This window comes from Aquarana catesbeiana, linkage group LG13 (assembly GCF_042186555.1).
Source record: "Aquarana catesbeiana isolate 2022-GZ linkage group LG13, ASM4218655v1, whole genome shotgun sequence".
Taxonomy (NCBI): Eukaryota; Metazoa; Chordata; class Amphibia; order Anura; family Ranidae; genus Aquarana; species Aquarana catesbeiana.
In genome coordinates this window covers 97,067,402-97,089,036 of record NC_133336.1, presented here as the reverse complement: position 1 = coordinate 97,089,036, position 21,635 = coordinate 97,067,402, and the positions used below count along the sequence as shown (strand labels likewise).

At 42.7% G+C, this 21,635-nt stretch overlaps 1 protein-coding gene across 3 annotated transcripts in view; it reads left to right on the top strand.

Annotated features, from left to right (window-relative positions):
• The window catches only part of ACTN1 (actinin alpha 1), a 191,502-nt gene that overhangs the window by 64,422 nt on the left and 105,445 nt on the right, over positions 1-21,635 (top strand). For all 3 annotated transcript variants that reach the window (XM_073610810.1, XM_073610812.1, XM_073610811.1), the window contains exon 2: positions 16,279-16,393. In XM_073610810.1, coding sequence (XP_073466911.1) covers positions 16,279-16,393 — 115 coding nt within the window. The remainder of the gene's footprint in view (positions 1-16,278; positions 16,394-21,635) is intronic.

Here is a 21,635-nt window from a genome sequence, read left to right as displayed (position 1 = left end):
CCTATACTAATTTACGTCTCATTTGGAACAGATATTTTTGATCTAGTCACTAAAATATACCACCTTAGACTAGACAAAGTATACTATCGGGTGCTACCCATGGCAATTGTACAAACCATAGAGCTAATTGTGGATGATTTGGACCAATCTGCAACCCTAAGTGTAATTTCTAGTCAGAACTGTGTGATTTTTTTTTTCGAATAAAAAACAAATACCTTGTATATGGACCTGCTGTATCATGCAACCCTTGGTTGATTGTGCACCTCCCCGAGCAGAGATCTGTAGCTTGCATCACTCAGTATTGTTGCCTCATCTCCATGATACATAATACATCTAGCAGTTGTTAAATGACATATGTATTGCTTGCACAGCGATGAGAGCAGGAGATACCAATCACAGGAGGCAAAGGCTCTGAGAACACCTGTATGCTATTTAGGTACCCGTTCTATTTTTGTAGAAGTAGAGTCTGTTTCCATGACATAATCCCTATGCCTTCAGGGCTGGTATCAAACGCAAGATGAACTCTGCATATGTCTAATACTGGATATCAACAGGAGCAACATTTTTTGTAACTAACCATTTTTATGCAATCTTTAACTATTATCTGTATAGTAGACTGGTATTCGGTTGGGAAGCTCAAATACAGCGGGTAAAATAATATTGAACACCTCACCATTTTTATAGGTGAATTGATTTCTAAAGGTGCTATTGACATAAAATTTTCACCATGTCGGTAACAACCCATGCAATCCCATACATACAAAGAAACCAAAACAAATAAGTTCAGAAATTAAAGGAGAAGTCCAGCCAAAGCTTATTTGGCTGGGCTTCTCCTATGGATCAAAGGAGTTCAAGTCGTTTTGCACTCCTTTGACCCATTTTCAGCAGAGAGCGGGCTGAAGTCTGCTCTCTGCTGACGTCACCAATGTCAGTCCAGGCACCGCGTCATCCCAACCACAGGGTCTGGATCTACCAGGTGACTGGACTGACACCCGGCTCAGCCTTTCAGCGAGCAGCTGAGAGCCGCTGTGCCCCCTCCACAGCCTAGCGCTCCAGTAAGCGAGGAGAGAGAAGAATAGAGAGCTGTGACTGACAGTTTACTTAACAGCTCTCTGCTCACGGAGCTCTGAAAACCGAGTGATCAGCGGTGTTCAATCGCTCGTTTCTTAGTGTGGAGGCGCAGGGGGACAGATAAGTATGAGTGGGGGAAAAAAATCATTTACTTCTCTTTTTAAGTTATGTGTAATAAACTGGAATGAATTAGGGAAAAATTATTGAACACGCTAACTAATCCTAATTTATTTAATACTTCGTACAAAATCCTTTGTTGGTAATGAGAGCTTCAAGACTCCTCCTGTATGGAGAAACTAGTCGCATGCATTGCTCAGGTGTGATTTTGGCCCATTCTTCCACACAAAGTCTTCAAATCTTGAAGGTTCCATGGGCCTCTTCTATGAACTTTCTGATCTTTAGTTCTTTCCATAGATTTTCTATTGGATTCAAGTCAGGTGATTGGCTGGGACATTCTGGGACATTCTGGCAGCTTTATTTTCTTTCTTTCTTTGAAACCGATTGAGAGTTTCCTTGGCTTTGTGTTTGGGATCATTGTCTTGCTAAAATGTTCACCCTCATTTCATCTTCATCATCCTGGTAGATGGCAGCAGATTTTTATCAAGAATGTCTTGGTACATTTTTCCGTTTATCCTTCCTTCAATGATATGAATGTTTGCCAGTTCTGTATGCTGAAAAACGGCCCCACGCCATGATGTTCCCACCTCCAAACCTCACTGTTGGTATGGGGGTGTTTTTGGGGTGATGTGCAATGCCATTTGACCTCCAAACATGGTGTGTATTATGGCATCCAAAGAGTTAATTTTTGGTCTCATCTGACAGACCATATTCTCCGAGTATTTCACAGGTTTGTTTAAATGTTTTTCAGCAAACTTTAAATGAGCTTCAACATGCTCTTTAGCAGTGGAGTCATGGTGTGCATGCATATAGGCCATGGCGGTTGAGTGCATTACTTATTGTTTTCTTTGAAACAATTGTACCTGTTAGCAAGAAATGCCAGCAACTTGATTGCTTCTTCTAAATCAGGAGTCTCAAACTGCCGGCCCTCCAGCTGTTGAGAAACTACAAGTCCCATGAGGCCTTGCAAGGCTGAAAGTTACAAGCATGACTCCTTCAGGCAAAGGCATGATGGGACTTGTAGTTCCGCAGCAGCTGGAAGGCCACTAGTTTGAGACCCCTGTTCTAAATCTTTATTGAGCACCAACAGAAGTGCAACATCTATATTTTACCTGCTAATTCCAGGTCTTTCTGGAAATCTCCACAAGTGGTCCTTGGTTCTTGGACAACTCTTCTGATAATTCTTTTCACTTCTCTGTCAGAAACCTTGTGAGGAACACATGATCGTGGCCAGTTTATGGTGAAATTATGTTCTTTCTGTTTCTGGTATGGCCCCAACAGTGCTCACTGGACCATTCAGAAGTTTAGTAGTCCTTCTGTAACCAATGCCATCAGTATGTTTTGCAACAATAAGGTTGTGAAGGTTTTGAGAGAGCTCTTTGCTTTTACCCATCATGAGATATTTCTTGTGTGACACCTTGGTAATGAGACACCTTTTTATAGGCCTTCTTTTGAGACTGAACCAGCTGATATTAATTTGCACTGACAAGGGGCGGGATTGCTTTCTAATTGCTGATAGATTTCAGCTGGTGTTTTGGCTTTTCATGCCTTTTTGCACCTCCCTTTCTTCACGTGTTCAATACTTTTTCCCTGTGTCATTCCATTTTAGTACACATAACTTAATTTCTGAATTTATTTGTTTAGGTTTCTTTGTATGTATGGATTGCATGGGTTGTTTCTGACATGTGGTGAAAATGTAATGTCAATAGCACCTTTAAAAAAAATGGTGATGTGTTCAATACTTATTTTACCCGCCGTATATCTTGAAAAAAGACATTATAGCATGATGATCGCAAATCCTATAAACGATAGTTTACAAGATGTATGGAGGCTGCCATTGCAATATGTTTAGATCCCAGGCCTGGAACAACCATGCAGAGCTACTTAGCTCTATACTTGTTCCTGGTCAGCGTGTCAGATACAGTAGCATTGAAGTCAAAGCATCAGAATGACAGTCAGGGAACTACTAGAGTTTAGTAATGGCAGCCTCCATTAATCCCTCATGCCAGTGTGCTTTTAACAAAAGGGATGCACAAATTGGCATTTTCAGTAATCTTCCAGTGCTGTGGGAGTTAACACAGCCGCTGGACCTGTCATAAGCAGTCGTGAAGAGTGCCAACTGCTCACCCTTTCTGCTATCCTGTTTCATTCATAGAAGCTGTACTATAGCGTCTAGCAATGAAAAGTACTCTGTGATTGGAGGAGGAATGAATGAATGGATGAATTAAAGGGTCACCACCTCCATTCATGGATCGCTTTTCATTGATGGGAAGCTATAGTGAAGCTATGAGTGGAGTAAGGGGACAAAGGGTGGGTAGAGCTGCACGATTAATCATACATAGAATCGCAATTTCGATTCACACCCCACCCCCGTGATCTACAGCCTGAATTACCTCGATTTTCTTGGGATTTAGCCTGGACTGGAGGAGAAGCCATCGGAAACCAGCGTGGAACGCATTTGGCGCTGATGGCGCAGATATCGGAACTGACGTCAGTTGTCAGCAGAGCAGAGAGAGATGCACCGCGGTGGATGCCTGTGCGTGGGCGGAACCACGCTGTCACTTAGTCAGAGAGCCTGCGCAGTGTGCACACTCTCCAATTCCATCACACTTCACAGAAGCAGGCTTTAGGTAATATGAAGCGATGCATATAGATATATTTATGATCCACCAGTAAATGTTGGTCTGATCTCTGTCCTCTACATTGGCTCTCATATAATCTGTGAGGATATATCACTAAGCCTCAGCATTTTGTTTGCACAGCTGTTTGTGTTACTTTTTAAAGGGCTCATGAGCTTGTCATTGGTGTGTCTGACAGGGACAGTGAACAGCAACTTACAAGTCACAGCAGCTTAACCACTTACCGACCGCCGCATGACGATGTATGTCCAAACTTTGAACGGGGATATCATTGTTATGGCAGCAGCTAGCTGCCATAACCCCGGTATCTCCGTTTTCGTGCGGCGGCTGGCTTTCAGAGAAAAGTGGTCCCTGCGGCGGACTCGCCGCGAGATCACTTTTATTGGTGGCGGGAGAGGGCCCCCCCCTCCCGCCGCGATCCGGTGCCCTCCGCCGCTTACCGGAGCCTTTGGTAGCGGCGGAGGCGATCGCGTCCTTCCCTGTGGTGTGCCTGGAGACAAGTGAGGCTAAGATGGCGCCCACTCGTCTCCATGACACTGCTGGGCAGAAGCGACGTCAAAACGTCACTTCCACCCACGCCTCTTAAAGGCATATTTTTTTCAATGTCATTTTTTTTAATTACTTTTTTTTTTTTTATTGCATTTTAGTGTAAATATGAGATCTGAGGTCTTTTTGACCCTAGATCTCATATTTAAGAGGACCTGTCATGCTTTTTTCTATTACAAGGGATGTTCACATTCCTTGTAATAGGAATGAAAGTGACACAATTTTTTTTTTTTTTTAAACAGTGTAAAAATAAATAAAATAATGTAAAATAAATAATAAAAACATTTTTTTAAAAACCCCTGTCCCAACGACAGGGAGAAGGCAGAAGCGCGGCCGCATATGAAAACGGTGGTCAAACTACACATGTGAGGTATCGCCGCGACCGGTAGAGCGAGAGCAATAATTCTAGCCCTAGACCTCCTCTGTAGAATTTTTTTAAACGTTGCCTATGGAGATTTTTGAGGGTAAAAGTTTGACGCCATTCCACGAGCGGGCGCAATTTTGAAGCGTGACATGTTGGGTATCAATTTACTTGGCGTAACATTATATTTCACAATATAAAAAAAAATTGGGCTAACTTTACTGTTGTCTTATTTTTTTTACTCAAAAAAAGTGATTTTTTTCCAAAAAAAGTGTGCTTTTAAGACCGCTGCGCAAATATGGTGCAAAAAAAAGTATTGGAACAACCGCCATTTTATTCTCTAGGGTGTTAGAAGAAAAACCATATATAATGTTTGGGGGTTCTAAGTAATTTTCTAGCAGAAAAACCGGTTTTAAACATGTAAACACCTAAAATCCAAAACTAGGCTGGTCCTTTAAGTGGTTAAAGATTCCTGCTGACTAGGTAATACGAAGCGATGCATATAGGAATACCCGGATGTCCCCCACTATTCTTACAAAGCAATGACTTGTTTGCTTTATTTGCTATGCCTCAATATCATTTTTTTTTTTTTTAGAATCGTGAGAGAATCGTGATCTTTATTCCAAGCAAAAGAATCGTGATTCTCATTTTTCCCAGAATCGTGCAGCTCTAAGGGTGGGCATAGTTCGCTTTCTTGAGACGAGCCTATGACAGATCCAGCAGTTGTATTAACCCCCGCAGCATTAGAAGGTTACCGCTGTTTGGGTGGGACAGAGGATGGAATATTTCAATACCGATAGCCGGCACCCGCACACGGGATACTTCTCATTAAATGTGCCGTTCCTTGTGCTGGAAAAAAAAAAAAAAAAAGCACAAATCAAGTGTATTGGACTCGTACCTCCCAACTTTTTTGATGGCAAAGAGGGACACCTTTTAATAAAAAGGATACACCCCTGCCATGCCCCCAGTTAATGGTTCATGAAGATGTTATATGCAAAAGAGATGATTTATTTTATTTTTTTTTTTACTACTTTTACTCTTGCACACAGGCTTAAAATGCACTGCGATCAGAACGGTACTGTGTACAGTTTTTTTTTTTTTTTTTTTTTTTTTTTTTCCTGATAGCAGTATTGTATGCTCTGGGCCTATTCATGCAGCGTTTAGGTTGTAGCATTTAGCTGTATTAAACCAAATCCAGAAAAATCTGTATCTGTTTTTGTTTCATTGTTTTAGCAGCACGCACGTAAACGTTTTGTGCAAATGTTTACATGTGCATCACATAAACTGACATGTCCATGTGCACCACCGCTGTTGCCTATGGAATTCAAGGCCAGGGAGAGGGGGGTGCTAACTGGGTTGCAGCGAGGAAAAAGGTAAGTATATCATCTTATACTAGGGATACACCCGAAATTAGCGGGCGAAAATGGGGTTAGCAGCTTTTTGCTGATAGAAAAAAAGGTGCCGATTTATTGGCTGCCAAAACCACATGTGATTTTGCTTATGGTGTGTTTTTCATAGGTCATGTGACTCAAACCCAACACGGGTCTGTTTTTGATGCATTCTTGCTGAGTTTTCAATGCATTTTAATCGGGAGATGCGTTTTTGGTTCAGGTTTTTTTTTAACTGACCAAATATGCACCAAAAGATGCAGCAAGCAGGATTTTTAAGACCACAGAAACGCAGTGGACCACTGAAGACATGCATAACATTTTTAAAGGGATGCATTATTCTTGAGCTTCTTTTGCTCTTTAGAAAACTGCTCCGTGTGAAAGCAGCCCATCAGCTGAACAGGTGCCAATAATGGTTGAAAATAATAGTCAAATATAATACAATAGTGTGTCTCTCTCTCTCTCTCCCTCTCTCTCTCCCTCTCCCTCTCCCTCTCCCTCTCCCTCTCCCTCTCCCTCTCCCTCTCCTCTCTCTCTCTCTCTCTCTCTCTCTCTCTCTCTCTCTCTCTCTCTCTCTCTCTCTCTCGACGGAAAGTATTCAGACCCCCTTAAATTTTTCACTCTGTTATATTGCAGCCATTTGCTAAAATGTTTAATTATTTAGTTCATATTTTTTTCCTCATTAGCACCCCATATTGACAGAAAAACACAGAATTGTTGACATTTTTTCAGATTTATTAAAAAAAAAAAAAAAAACTGAAATATCACATGGTCCTAAGTATTCAGACCCTTTGCTGTGACACTCATATATTTAACTCAGGTGCTGTCCATTTCTTCTGATCATCCTTGAGATGGTTCTACACCTTCATTTGAGTCCAGCTGTGTTTGATTATACTGATTGGACTTGATTAGGAAAGCCACACACCTGTCTATATAAGACCTTACAGCTCACAGTGCATGTCAGAGCAAATGAGAATCATGAGGTCGAAGGAACTGCCTGAAGAGCTCAGAGACAGAATTGTGGCAAGGCACAGATCTGGCAAAGGTTACAAAAAAATTTCTGCTGCACTTAAGGTTCCTAAGAGCACAGTGGCCTCCATAATCCTTAAATGGAAGACGTTTGGGACTACCAGAACCCTTCCTAGAGCTGGCCGTCCTGCCAAACTGAGCTATCGGGGGAGAAGAGCCTTGGTGAGAGAGGTAAAGAAGAACCCAAAGATCACTGTGGCTGAACTCCAGAGATGCAGTCAGGAGATGGGAGAAAGTTGTAGAAAGTCAAACATCACTGCAGCCCTCCACCAGTCGGGGCTTTATGACAGAGTGGCCCGACGGAAGCCTCTCCTCAGTGCAAGACACATGAAAGCCTGCATGGAGTTTGCTAAAAAAAAAAAAAAAAAAAAAAAAAACACCTGAAGGTCTCCAAGATTGTGAAAAATAAGATTCTCTGGTCTGATGAGACCAAGATAGAACTTTTTGGCCTTAATTCTAAGTGGTATGTGTGGAGAAAAACAGGCACTGCTCATCACCTGTCCAATACAGTCCCAACAGTGAAGCATGGTGGTGGCAGCATCATGCTGTGGGGGTGTTTTTCAGCTGCAGGGACAGGACGACTGGTTGCAATTGAGGGAAAGATGAATGCAGCAAAGTACAGGGATATCCTGGACAAATACCTTCTCCAGAGTGCTCAGAACCTCAGACTGGCCCGAAGGTTTACCTTCCAACAAGACAGCTAAAATAACGAAGGAGTGGCTTCACAACAACTCCGTGACTGTTCTTGAATGGCCCAGCCAGAGCCCTGACTTAAACCCAATTGAGCATCTCTGGAGAGACCTAAAAATGGCTGTCCACCAACGTTTACCATCCAACCTGACAGAACTGGAGAGGATCTGCAAGGAGGAATGGCAGAGGATCCCCAAATCCAGGTGTGAAAAACTTGTTGCATCTTTCCCAAAAGACTCATGGCTGTATTAGATCAAAAGGGTGATTCTACTAAATACTGAGCAAAGGGTCTGAATACTTAGGATCATGTGATATTTCAGTTTTTCTTTTTTAATAAATCTGCAAAAATGTCAACAATTCTGTGTTTTTCTGTCAATATGGGGTGCTGTGTGTACATTAATGAGGAAAAAAAATGAACTTAAATGATTTTAGCAAATGGCTAATTAATTTTATTTATTTTTTTTAGTTTTTGTTTTACATCGGTTTCTGTTTCAGCCAAGTGCATCCTGAATTTCCAGTTTCTGCACCAGAATTTTCTTTTTGGTGAACCACTACCTTATACAAAATGAGCTGTTAACCTTAAGTATGGAAGGAGGGGTCCCTTTTTTTATTCCCTAGAATTTAACTTTAACATCCTTTTATATACTGCTGTAAAGAGTGAGTTATGCTGCATTACTACCTACTGTTCTCTCCAAGGCTCAGCTGAATTTCCTATTCTTGGCCACCAGACCATAAAGGCCCATTTGTGGTGTTAACCTTATGTTTTGGTACAGAAGCATTGTATTTATAACATAACTAATTGCTACTTTGTCATAACCTGGGATTGTGTCATCATGCAGCTTTCACAAACTCTTGTCCTATTCTTTGACATATTCATATTAGTGTTGTAGCTTTTCAGAAAGTCTCACAGGTAAGCTTGTGTCTTCAGAACAGGAAAGAGTTAGTCAGGGCGCTTGTGTTTTCACAAACCCAGGAAGTGTGGTGAGCTATGACTGTTAGAAACCACTGACTGTGACTGTTGTAAAGTGCTTGGCTTGATGTCTTGGTTATTACCTCATAATCCTGGGCACAGAAAAGCCATTGTTCTGCCCTTTCTATAAGTGTTAGAAATGGATCCTTACAGTCTATGCTATAATAACAGACTATTATGTTTACCTCATGGATGGACATGTTTATGTAGCATGGTCTGTCAGTAAAAAAAACAAAACCTGCATGGGCTAAAAACTGTGCAATTTCAGCATTTTACTAAAAACACTTGTGTTGTCTGATTGTCCTACACAATGCTAAATGCAAGGTGCTGTTAGGAGTTGAAAATGAAAGAAAAAACATTTAATTGCGAAAAAAAGCTTTTGCCTTCAAATGGTGAATAATGTGTTTTTGTATCAAACACTTTGTCCAGCCCTTGGGGCACTATTTCTAACACTGACACCAACGATGGGGCAATAATTACTGCACTGACATCAACAATGGGGCGCTATTCGTCCCGCTGCCACCAACGATGGGGCGCTATTCGTCCCGCTGCCACCAACGGGATGGGGCGCTATTCGTCCCGCTGCCACCAACGCAATGGGGCGCTACTCGTCCCGCTCCCACCAACGCGATGGGGCGCTACTCGTCCCGCTGCCACCAACGCGATGGGGCGCTACTCGTCCCGCTGCCACCAACGCGATGGGGCGCTACTCGTCCCGCTGCCACCAACGCGATGGGGCGCTACTCGTCCCGCTGCCACCAACGCGATGGGGCGCTATTCCTCTCCTAATACCAAAGATGGGACGTTGTTTACTCCCACTGATGCCTGGGCATTTTCTACTTCCACTGGCCACACTCCGGCCCCCCTAAAGTCTGAAGCTCAGTAAACTGGCCCTTTGTTTAGAGAGTTTGGAGACCCCTGGACTAAGGGGACCATCTTTTAGAGTGGCTGTATGTCCTTACAATGGCCATACCACAAGTTAAAAATGTATAAAGCACAGTGATGTTCTTTAGAAATATATGTTTAGTACTAGGCTTGATTCACACACATGCAGGTTGGGAACCGGTGTGATTATGCCCAGCAGACTGCACATTTTCAGGTGCAGGAAACCGCATGGTGCCACAGTGTGCAGCTGCCCTGTGGGTGCATTCTATAAAGAAGGGTTGGCTATGAGAGCCAGGGAAAGCAGCGATCAAGGACCTTGTGTCCCTGATCTGAGTTTAGGGGATGTCATTTAAAAGTGCTATAATTCAAGAGCTTTAGCCCCCTTGGGAAAGCATTAAATTAAAATAAAATTCATTTTTGTTTTGTTTTAAAGTTAGGTTCACATCTAAGATGGATGTGGCTGACAGCAGGGGGTCTGGTGGGTCCCTGTTCTCCATTTCAGGGGCAAATCGGGCCCAAATTTCTGCCTGAATTCGGACCTGATACGGAGCCAAAGACTCACAGGACTCCTGTGCAACGCGCTCCGCAGCCACCCTGGTGATGTGTGAGCCGGTCACAATCTCTTGTCATACGAATTGGATGAAGCGAAATCCACATCCAATTCACACTAGTGTGAACCCAGCCTAAAAAATAAGTGCATATGTTTTTGCAAATAAAGTTTAGCCTTTAAGTGAAAAAAAATGTGAAATTCAATTTTTTTTATTCTTATACTATATTTATTTTTTAATTTCACATGAGCACATAGAAAGCCACATGCTGCGTAATCCTCACACTCCAAAATGAGGAAATAATTTTAGAGCCGTTATTTATGGTTAACCCTAGCTTGATAAGTTGATGACGACATGTGAAGGTTTCTAAAGCATTGTCTATGGACAGTTTTGTGTGTCGAAGTTTGTTGCCATGTTGCAGGCGCCTGTGGTTTTGAATTTTGACATATTTGGTATCTATTTCATTGACATTGCCTCATCTTTTCTGTTTTACAGAAAAGTTGGAGAATTTAGTGTGTGTGTGTACTAAAATGAATTTGAATGCATCTTTTAACAGAGAATATAAATGTAATAACCAGTTGCATTGTGTTAATATCCTGGGCCATAAAAAATTCCAACTACCATGCTTTTATTCTATGGCTCTGCCTTTAGAAAATATATGATGTTTGAGAAAATCTTCCAATGGGGACACTAGTTCTGGTGACCTGGGGGTCCCCAAGAAATTCCCTTAATTTGCAGGGATTTCTTCCCACTTCCTGTTTGGCTATGGAACAGGAAGTGAAGGGAAATCTCTGCAATGGGACACAGATGCTGTAAAAAAAATGTGATGGGTTATAACCCTCCCTTGTTCTATCCAAAATGAAGGGAAAAAAAATTACCTATAGCTCTACTTTAAGAGTAAGGAATTACCTGTCCAAATATGAGATAACATTTCTGCTCAAAGTTCAGTTTTTAGTATATCTGACGGCAAAGCGATTTTTTTTTTTTAAAGTTTCGGAATGGATTAGAACCTTTGTCAGGTTTTTATTGTGGTCTGTGCCTCCGTTAGGGAGATTTACCCTTTCTATTTGTCCTGTCTACCAGTATCATGGAAGGTGAACGTAAATGAAAATCCCAAATTTTGGGCTGTCCCCAGAAAAGTAACCGAGGGGAAACCTTCCAATGAGGACACTAGTTGTGACAACCTGGGGGTCCCCCAAGGGTTTCCTGTAATTTGCAAGTATTTCCCCTCTCTTCCTGTTTGGTTATGGTACAGGAAGTGAGGGGAAATCCCCCCCCCCAATGGGACACAGATGGCAAAAAATAGAATAAAAACGGACGGGGGTTTACGACCCATTCCTTACTATATTCAAGATGGGGAAAAAAAAAAGTTTTGCCTATAGTTCTAATTTTAACGTTTCTTTTTCTGTGTCTCTTTGCTAATAAAGAATTCTTTTGTTTGATTGTAAACTTTGTAAATTGGTAAAGTATAGAAATGGTATATTATCCTCTCCTAAGATTTAAAGAGCTCCTTTTCACAAATACAGAGAGTTTTTTCGTCTTTGTATAGGATTGCTATGAAGATGCTAAAAGCAAGGCAAACTTGCAGATGTTTTTATTATAAAAGTGTTGTAATGCAATGGCTAGATCATATTACCCTTTTCTATAGCCCAGTTACTATTAGTGCCTAAAGCTGAACACAGGAAACCTAAAAACCACTCCTTGCAGTGCTTATTTATGTATAGGGGATATGGTAAAATGCAATTCTTTTCCAATCATTTTTATTTAGCAAGAAAAAACAATTACTGTACATTCATTTCAAAAAAAAAGAAAAAGGGAAAAAAGAGGTTCGAACAAAGCACAATGACTAGCAAAATTTTAAATGTGCATGAAATATCACACAATGGTATAAGAGGGAGGCCTATGTCGTAAAACACTTTTCTTACCTAATCCTCCTTTCATTTGGGTCCCCACAGACTCCTTTTTCCTATGGTATTGGGTTCAAACCTTGTCTCTCTCTTCCCCCACTGTGGGGTCACTGCTTTTAAGGATTGTGTGAAAGAAAGATGGCTTTTAAGAGGATCTGAGCAGTGCCATCTTAGGTCCTCTGACGTCATTGAGACTGATGCAGGGACCATACCGTAGAACTGGATGTGAGAATGTTAAGGAACAATCCATCACCGAAGTATGGGGGAGCACCATCTGCCAGGGGAGCAGAGGATCAGTTAAGTAAAAGTGCTTTTCCTCCCTCTAGACCTAAACAAGCAGTTAGCCCTTGTAGTGCAGCACAGCCCCACTGCAAGGGAGGGTTTTTAGGTTTCCTGGAGTTGGGCTTTAACCACATGCCGACCAGTGCATGACGATGTACATTGGCACAACTGGGAAAATGGGCGTACAGGTATGTCCCCTTTTAAATTGCGGCTTTGTGGGCGCGCGCCCGCTGCATACTCCATGCCCGCAGGTCCTGCGGACTCTGTCCACCGGGGGGCCCGCGATCATGTCATGGAGTGGAAGTATGGGGGGATGCCTTTGTAAACAAGGCATTTCCCTGTTCTGCCTAGTGACATGACAGAGATCACTGCTCCCTGTCATCGGGAGCAGTGATCGCTGTCATGTCAGTGGTAGCCCATCCCCTCCACAGTTAGAAACACTCCCTAGGACACACTTAAGCCCTTAATCGCCCCCCCCCCTAGTGTTTAACCCATTGCATTTTTATAGCACTGATCACTGTATAAATGACAATGGTCCCAAAATGGTGTCAAAAGTGTCCGATGTGTTCGCCATAATGTCGCAGTCACGATAAAAATTGCAGATCGCCACCATTGCTAATAAAAAAAAAAAAAAAATTAATAATTATAAAAGCCATAAATCTATCCTCTATTTTGTAGATGCTATAACTTTTGCGCTAACCAATCAATATATGCTCATTGCGTTTTTTTGTTTTTTTTTACCAAAAATATGTAGAAGAATACATATCGGCCTAAACTGAGAAAGAAATTCGTTTTTTTTATATATTTTTTGGGGACTTTATTATAGCAAAAAATAAAACATATTTGCTGTTTTTTCATAATTGTTGCTCTTTTTTTGTTTATAGCGCAAAAATAAAAACCGCAGAGGTGATCAAATACCACCAAAAGAAAGCTCTATTTGTGGAAAAAAAAAGGACGTCAATTTTGTTTGGGTGCAACTTCGCACGACTGCACAAATGTCAATTAAAGCGATGCAGTCCTGAATCGCAAAAAGTGCTCTGGTCAGGAAGGGGGTAAATCCTTTCAGAGCCAAAGTGGTTAAAGTGCAACACCAATTAAAAGTTTTTGTTTGGTTTGAGTTGGGAAGAGATAAAGTGTAAGTTCACCTTTACAGAAAAATCTGTAAGGTGAACTTACACAGGTCCCCCTGACAGGGGACATTTTGGACATTCACCTCAGTGGATTTCTAAGCCCCGGGCGGATATACCGGGGCTTAGAACCAGTGATTGCGGCGATACAGGTCAGCGGGACCGGTTGGGGGCGAGGAGGGGGACCTGTGTAAGTTCACCTTACAGAGTTTTCTGTAAAGGCGAACTTAACATTTAAAGCTTTGGATATTTTTACATTAAAATAATAAACATGTCATACTTGTCTCCTCTGTGCAGTGGTTTTGCACAGAGCAGCCCCCGATCCTCCTCTTCTCAGGTCCTGTGCTGGCACTCCTAGACCCTAACCATAGGCGTGCACAGGGGGTGTGTCGGATGTGCCTGGGCACACCCTAATCCAGGGATCAGGAACCCGTTGATCACAATCTACCTGTCACCAACCACTGCCCTGCTGACTGACACCATCTACTGCTTTACTGACACCATCCACTGCTCTACTGACACGTCCATGTTTTAATGTATTTGAAAATGTTTGTTTACATTTATTAGAGTGTTTTTTCATGCACAGGCACGTGTGTTTGAGCTCTGGGGTGCACACCCAATGCAATAGGCTGTACAAACTTATGACCCTTCCTCCTCCTGAGTGCCCACAGAGCAAGCAGCTTGCTGTGGGGGCACCCAGGCAGGCTCACTCCCGAGGCGCTGCTCTGTGTCTCCATTCACACACACACAGCCGCGCCTCGGCCCCGCCCCTGTCTCTTCTCATTGGCTCACTGGCTGTGAATGACAGCAGAGGGAGCCAATGGCTCCAGATGCTGTCTCAGCTAATGAGGAGGGAGAGTCCCTGCAGAGCTGAGGCTCTCGTGCACAGCACTGGAGGAAGATCGGGCTCATCTAAGTAGGGGGGGGGGGGGGGGGGGGGGGCTGCTGCACAGAGAAGGTTTTATATCTATATTTATATAATACATGAAGGTAAAAAAACCTTGAGCCTTTATAACAGTGATGGTGGACCTTGGCACCCCAGATGTTTTGGAACTACATTTCCCATGATACTCAAGTACACTGCAGAGTGCATGAGCATCATGGGAAATGTAGTTCCAAAACATCTGGGGTGCCAAGGTTTGCCATCACTGCTTTAGAACCACTTTAAATGTAATGTCCATTGCTGTTGAGATTTCCTCTTACTGCCTAGTGCCTACCTCCTTTTGAAGTATAATAATCAACTATGTAACAGTATGTATAAGCCATATTTCTTCCTTGACTGTGGGCTCTGCTTATAGCTGACAAAACCTATATACTGTATAACCTGCATGCTCACGTTGTGTATGGCAGTTAGGAATTCTAACATTAGCTATTATAGGTCCATGGACTACCCTGGTGCTTGAATGTGTTCAAATTCATTGTTGGTTGATCTGAATATGACCCGTGTACGTTGAACTCTAACCAATTGCTCTGAATTTACTGTAACCACCTAATAGAAAATAATAACAATTTCCTTATCCCTGAAACATTGGAGGAAATATCTTATTTTGGCATTTTTGTTTCACTCCCTTCTATAGTTAGTGAGCTGGTGTAAAGTGTCAGGGTCCTTAAAGCTTCCTTCTACATACTGTGGTCACAGCATTTTTGCCAGGAGAAAAAAAAAAAAAGTAAATTTGTCCTTAAAAGCTGTACAATCATGTTGTTTTTTTTACTCTGTCAGCACCAAAAAAGGCCTCTTCTGCAAAACGTGCAATGACACAGCAGAACAATCACGTACGACTCAAACCAGAAAATGCCATGAGGCATAAACATTGTCCTGTAAAAAGATAGATGAAATCCAGACCAAGACTTGAATACAGCAAAGAAGATTAATGCTTTGATCAATAGCTGGCAACAGGATGCCATAATGACAAAGAACACAAGCAAACTGATGATGATTAATGATATGATGCAGAGGAATTGTAAAGTGATCAATGTTTTAGTGATCTGAACATAAACGATAGGGATAAAGGTGATAATTAGTTGGCTTGTTGTAATGCAATGGTGGAGCAATGTCAGGCCTGGATTAGCTAGAGTTAATTTAATCTTAAAGAAGAACTCTGGTCTAAACAACCCTTTCTGTATCTTGTAATAGCTGGGTGGTTTTGATTTCTCAACAACCTGCTGAAACTTTGCCTTTCTTGCTGATCCTGGGTGGGCTGCAGATAGTTGATTTGAAGGAGCTCCTATTGATAAAGCAGTGTTTTTTTGTTTTTTTTTATTTTTTGCCTCATGCTGAGGAGTGGCCATACAAACCTCCTCATGTATGTATTTTACATGTGTATGTTTGTTAGGGGATGCCATAAATTGGTCCCAATCCATAGCAAGCAGTCCCCATACACACCTGTGAAAGTGGCCTTCAGCACATGTGCGAGAGGTTTACACTTCCTGATACCCGGAGCAGAACAGGTGTATTGTATATTCACTTCTTGCATTTGCTAGCTTTTTCACTCGTCTTTGCATACTACAAGAAATGACTGAAAACGAAAAATGGTAAAGAGCATGGAAAAAAAAAAACCTGTTGTTCTTTTACATGGAAGGCGCGTACTTGGCATGCATTTTCTGCCATTACCAAACAGTATGTGGTTTCGCCTTTTATTTCATGAATTATAGTTTGTTACTTTGTTATGCTTTTACACTTGTTTTCCTGCCATTGATCATTGAACTTCTTCTTTACAGACCTTCACAGCCTGGTGTAACTCACATCTCCGGAAAGCTGGGACACAGATTGAGAACATAGATGAGGATTTCCGAGATGGCCTTAAACTCATGTTACTACTTGAAGTCATTTCAGGTGGGTTAGATCATGTTGAATAGCGAATGACCGTACTTAAAATCCAGTGTACATGAATTGTAAAACAGTGTCCATCTGCAGTATGAGTGATGTGCCCACCAATGCATAACTTACAGCACTACTACAGAACTCGGAATAGTCTCTGGTAACCAGTATACTATACAGACTAGTACAAAATTAATTTTATAGTGATAACATATATAGGGCGTAGAATGCATTTTTCAGACCTGTGTTTTTCAACCTTTTTCCAGTCCCGGTTCTCTTGAAAAGTATTTTCAGGCTCGAGGCACCCCAGTCTATGGCTTGGTTCACATTGCTGCTTGTCAGGGAAAGACGCAGGCAAAGAAGCTGCGGTTTAGCAGACGGGCAGGGGGTGCCTTTTTATTATTGACGTTTCTCCACCTGTCAAACGCCTCTGAGAAGGAATCTGAGCATGGATCGCTATTCAGAGTAGAAGCAGTCCTTGCCGCTATTATGAACAAGTGAAAACAGGAAGTCGCAGACTGACCACCCACCAAATAGTTGTAAATGAGGACCAGCTGCGGTGTAACCGGTTAGAATGACTTTATTAAAAATACAAAAATTAACAAAAAATCAACCAAAAGGCTATAAACCCTCCAAACACCAAGTTAAAAAATGACTGACAACATTGTCACCCTAAAAAAAAACACACAAGGACCCAGACGTCAAGCTCATGCATACTACCATGCAGACATACAACAATTGTAAGGTTAATAGCTTTGTTATGCTATAAATACCCAAGCCGGTGAATCTCTGCTATCCTGCCCCAACAGGGTTAAGGAAACACATCAGGCACTGCTTTCAGTGTTAACCGGTTCCAATGAATCAATCAGAGAAGGGGTGTACAGCAAGGGGTTGACAAACCACTAGCTGAACTGTCTCCCCATAATACTATCAGTCGCTGTGCCCCTCCATGGGAGCAGAGAGAGAAGCGTTTGTCACTCTCATGTGGTGATAAACTGTGACAGGAGCTACCGGATGGAAGTTGTGGATGGCCATGAAAATGGTTGAGCATTATCTAGTATAGGAGAATAAGCACAGTTCATTCTGCTTGGCCTGCAGCATTTGGTGATATTGCTATTGGTATTAAAGCACTGTTCATATGAATCTAAGAGTTAATCAATCATCCGTGGTACCGCTTGAAAGCAGTTGGTGAAGAATAGCCATATGCTGAAGCCAACGGTAAAGAGAAATTATCACAGACAGCCGAGTCCATTAGCAGAGTCTCTAACATGCAGTTATGCAGATAGAGAGAGGGAGGATGAAGTGGCGACAAGCTGGGTAGCAACAATACAGTTCAAAAAGGGTTAAAATCCTGCGCTTGTCCTACTCTCTTGGTGAAGGGAAGTGTGACTATTGAAATGGAGAAATCAAACACATAAATGAAAATGATATAGATTAAAAAAAGCTGCAACCCAAAAGGTCCGAACCCCTACCATAAGCATAGATAATTAAAAAAAAAAAAAAGATGCGCTAATCTATAAGAATATTCACAGTGCAAACATACACTTGACAAAAATTTAAGGGCATAAAAAAAAATGTGCTTACAAAGATGTGCATAAAAAAATGTCCAACTGGCAAACCCTTAGACCCCTTTCACACTGGGACGGTTTGCAGACGCTATTGCGCTAAAAATAGCGCCTGCAAAGCGACCCGAAACAGCTGCTGCTGTGTCTCCAGTGTGAAAGCCCGGGGGCTTTCACACTGCAGCGGTGCACTAGCAGTACGGGGAAAAAAGTTCTGCTAGCAGTATCTTCGGAGCGGTGTATACACCGCTCCTTCACCGCTCCTGCCCATTGAAATCAATGGGCAGCGCGGCAATACCGCCGGCATTTGCGGTGGTTTTTTAACCCTTTCCCGGCCACTAGCGGGGGGGTAAAACCACCCCACTAGCGGCCGAATACCACCGCTAAAACAGCGGTAAAGCTCCGCTAATAATAGCTGCACTTTACTGACGACGCACCTCCCGCCCCAGTGTGAAAGGGGTCTTGTACAAAAAGGAACAAGGTGAACCAAGTATGTTCGTCTCACAATGGGCTCCACCGTCGTCTAAACGTTTGAGCTGGCTGGTGCAAACCACCGCTCTGTTTATGTGCATTTATTTTTGCTGATGTTTGGTTGCCTTGATGTAAGTTTTTAGTGTGCTGTTTTAATAAACCCCTCTGAAACATATTGCACTACAAGGCTTTCCTCTTCTTCTCTTATGCGCTGGGATTTATCCTTGTGCTGCCAGATTGGATTTCAGCTTTTTCAAAGATGCCGTGATTCCGGCGTCCATTGAAAAACCGGGTCCACTTTTACAGCTTAACCGCTTCAGCCCCGGAAGATTTTACCCCCTTCCACCCCAGAGCACTTTTTGCGATTTGGCACTGCGTCGCTTTAACTGACAATTGTGCAGTCGTGCGGCGTTGTACCCAAACAAAATTGACATGCTTTTTTTCCCACAAATAGAGATTTCTTTTGGTGGTATTTGATCATCTCTGTGTATTTTTTATTTTTTGCGCCATAAACAAAAAAAAAAAACAACAATTTTGAAAAAAAACAATATTTTGTAATTTTTGCTATACTAAATATCCCCATTTTTTTTTAAAAAAGCTAATTTTTCTCAGTTTAGGCTGATATGTATTCTTCTACATATTTTTGGTAATAAAAATCGTAATAAGTGTATATTGATTGGTTTGCGCAAAAATTATAGCGTCTACAAAATAGGGGATATATTTACAGCATGTTTATTATTATTTATTTATTTTTTACTAATAATGGCGGTGATCTGTAATTTTTATCGTGACTGCGACGACATGGCAGACACATCGGACAATTTTGACACATTTTAGGGACCATTGGTATTAATACAGCGATCAATGCTATAAAAATGCATTAATTACTGTAAAAATGTCACTGGTAGTGAAGAGGTTAACATTAGGGGCCGATCAAGGGGTTAATTGTGTTCCCTAGTGTGTGTTCTAACTGAAGGCGGGAGGGGACTGACTAGGGGAGATGACAGATCGCTGTTCATACTTTGTATGAACAGATGATCTGTCACTTCTCGCCTCTGAGAACTGGGATCTCTGTGTTTACACAAGAGATCCGGGTTCTTGCCGTGTTACGAGCGATCGCGGGAGCCTGGCAGTCATCGAGACCGCCATGCACTCGCATCAGCTCCGGGGGTGAGCTGCGGGCATGCACCCCTCTAGTGGCCGCCGTAAGGAGCGACGTAACATGACGGCGATTCGCCTGCCCGTGCCATTCTGCCGCAGTACAACTGCGGCGGCTGGTCGGCAAGCAGTTAAGGCGTTGGAGCCTGATGGGATCGTTGTCCAGTGTCTGATACGGCTGTTATCTGCAATTTGGTTCGTTTTTACAGCCCAGTCTGTTGGAGCATGGTGGGATTATTATCCAATGCTTGAAACTACTGCTATCTGGTAAGAAGTGAATCTATGTGGTGATGGGATATTTAAAGTCTTTGTGTTTTGAAGAGCACTGAAGTTGCCTTATTTCTTTATCGTACATCATGGGACACGGAGCACCATAGTACTCACTATGTGGGTATATAGGCACCTTCAGGTGATGGACACTGGTATACCCAATACAGGAAGTTCACTCCCTATATAATCCCCTCCTCTTACCAGGAGTACCTCAGTTTTTTCACCAGTGTCTAAGGTGTTAGCCACGAGTGAAGATGTGCTCTGAAGAGCTCCACTGGAGGGATCCCTGCTGGATTTAAACAGCCTCCATAGACCGGATCCATCCAAAGTGCCACTGAGGCCAAAGTGGAAGGTACCCGGACCTCGTATACGAAGCACAAGGGTTTGCCTGTAATGCCCCTTTGCAGGGATGGACCCCGGGACCCAGGACTTTTTGGTCATGCTACATTACCTAAAGTTTTTCCTGGCAGGGTGCTAATACAGGTCCAAGGGAGTGGAACACCTATATTAGGGACCCGGTCCTTGAAGATTAGCTAACGCAGCCCGCCGTGATGGGTGAAGTTTGGATCTGTCTGTTACAGCAGTATCCTGCAGCGAGGAAAAGGGAAGGAAAGAAGCCTAGGAACTGTAAAAAGTCCACTTTTTTTTCTTCCATAAGTAAAATGTTGTCATGCCTAAAGTCTCCACTAGAGGGAGTAAATGCATACCTTAGTACATTGCTTCTCAGTCAGCTCAGAGTCCCAGCTAAACAGCATGTGTGTGGTCTCAGGAAGCCAGGGGGGATTCCTCATCCAGAAGGGAGGTACAACAAGTAGCTTGTACTCTAGAAAAACTTATTTATGCTGAATGAGATCACCCGGATAAGCATTTTCTCCCCCCAAAGAGATTCACAGCACTCTATCCCAATGGACGAAAAAAATCACCAAAGATGGAATGTACCAGCCGTTGACGCTGCAATTTCCAGTGTGAATAATAGTCTAACTTGCCCAGTAGACAATGCACAAATGCATAAGGATAAAAGGTTGCAATTCCTGTTAAAATCCTCTTTTTCCTTTGGCAGGAGCCGTGACTCAGCCTGCAGTCGTTGCAATAGGCATCTGTCAGTCCCTAAAGGACCAGTTTAGACAGGCCCTTAAGGAGGTCCCTGCACAACAGGCCCGCGATTTGGCCGAACTACCAAAGGCACTATGCTTTGCCATAGATGCCATGAAAGACTCTATTCACCAGGCGTCCCGCCTTGCGCTAATACACATGCGTAGGACCCTGTGGTTAAAAAATTGGTCAGCAGAAGCACCTTGCAAAAGGCTTCTGACTAGTTTCCCTTTTCATGGGGATCGACTATTTGGGGATGACTTGGACAAATGCATCCAAATGATTTTTAGTGGGAAAAAAAAAAGTATAAACATCCTTCATTTAAGGGGACTCTTTCCCCTGCGTCAGGGGCATCCGCCTCTAGGCAGTGGCAACGGCCTCCACCGTCAGACTCTAGAGGAAAGCCTCAGGGTCAGGCCCAGGCACAAAAGAAGATCTGGAGTCGGAAATCTGCAAAGCAGAATTCTAAAGCCTCATTATGAAGAGGCGCCCCCCTCCTCGCCAGAGTGGCGGGAAGACTTCTGCAATACTCCGAAGTCTGGCAAGAGGAAATTCAGGACAGATGGGTCATCTCCACGGTGTCTCTAGGATACAAACCATAATTTCGGGAGTTTCCACCGTCTCGTTTTCTGAGGTCAAACATTCCCTAAGATCCAGAGAAAAGGCAATCTCTGTTTCGGGCATTAGACCGATTACTGGCTCAG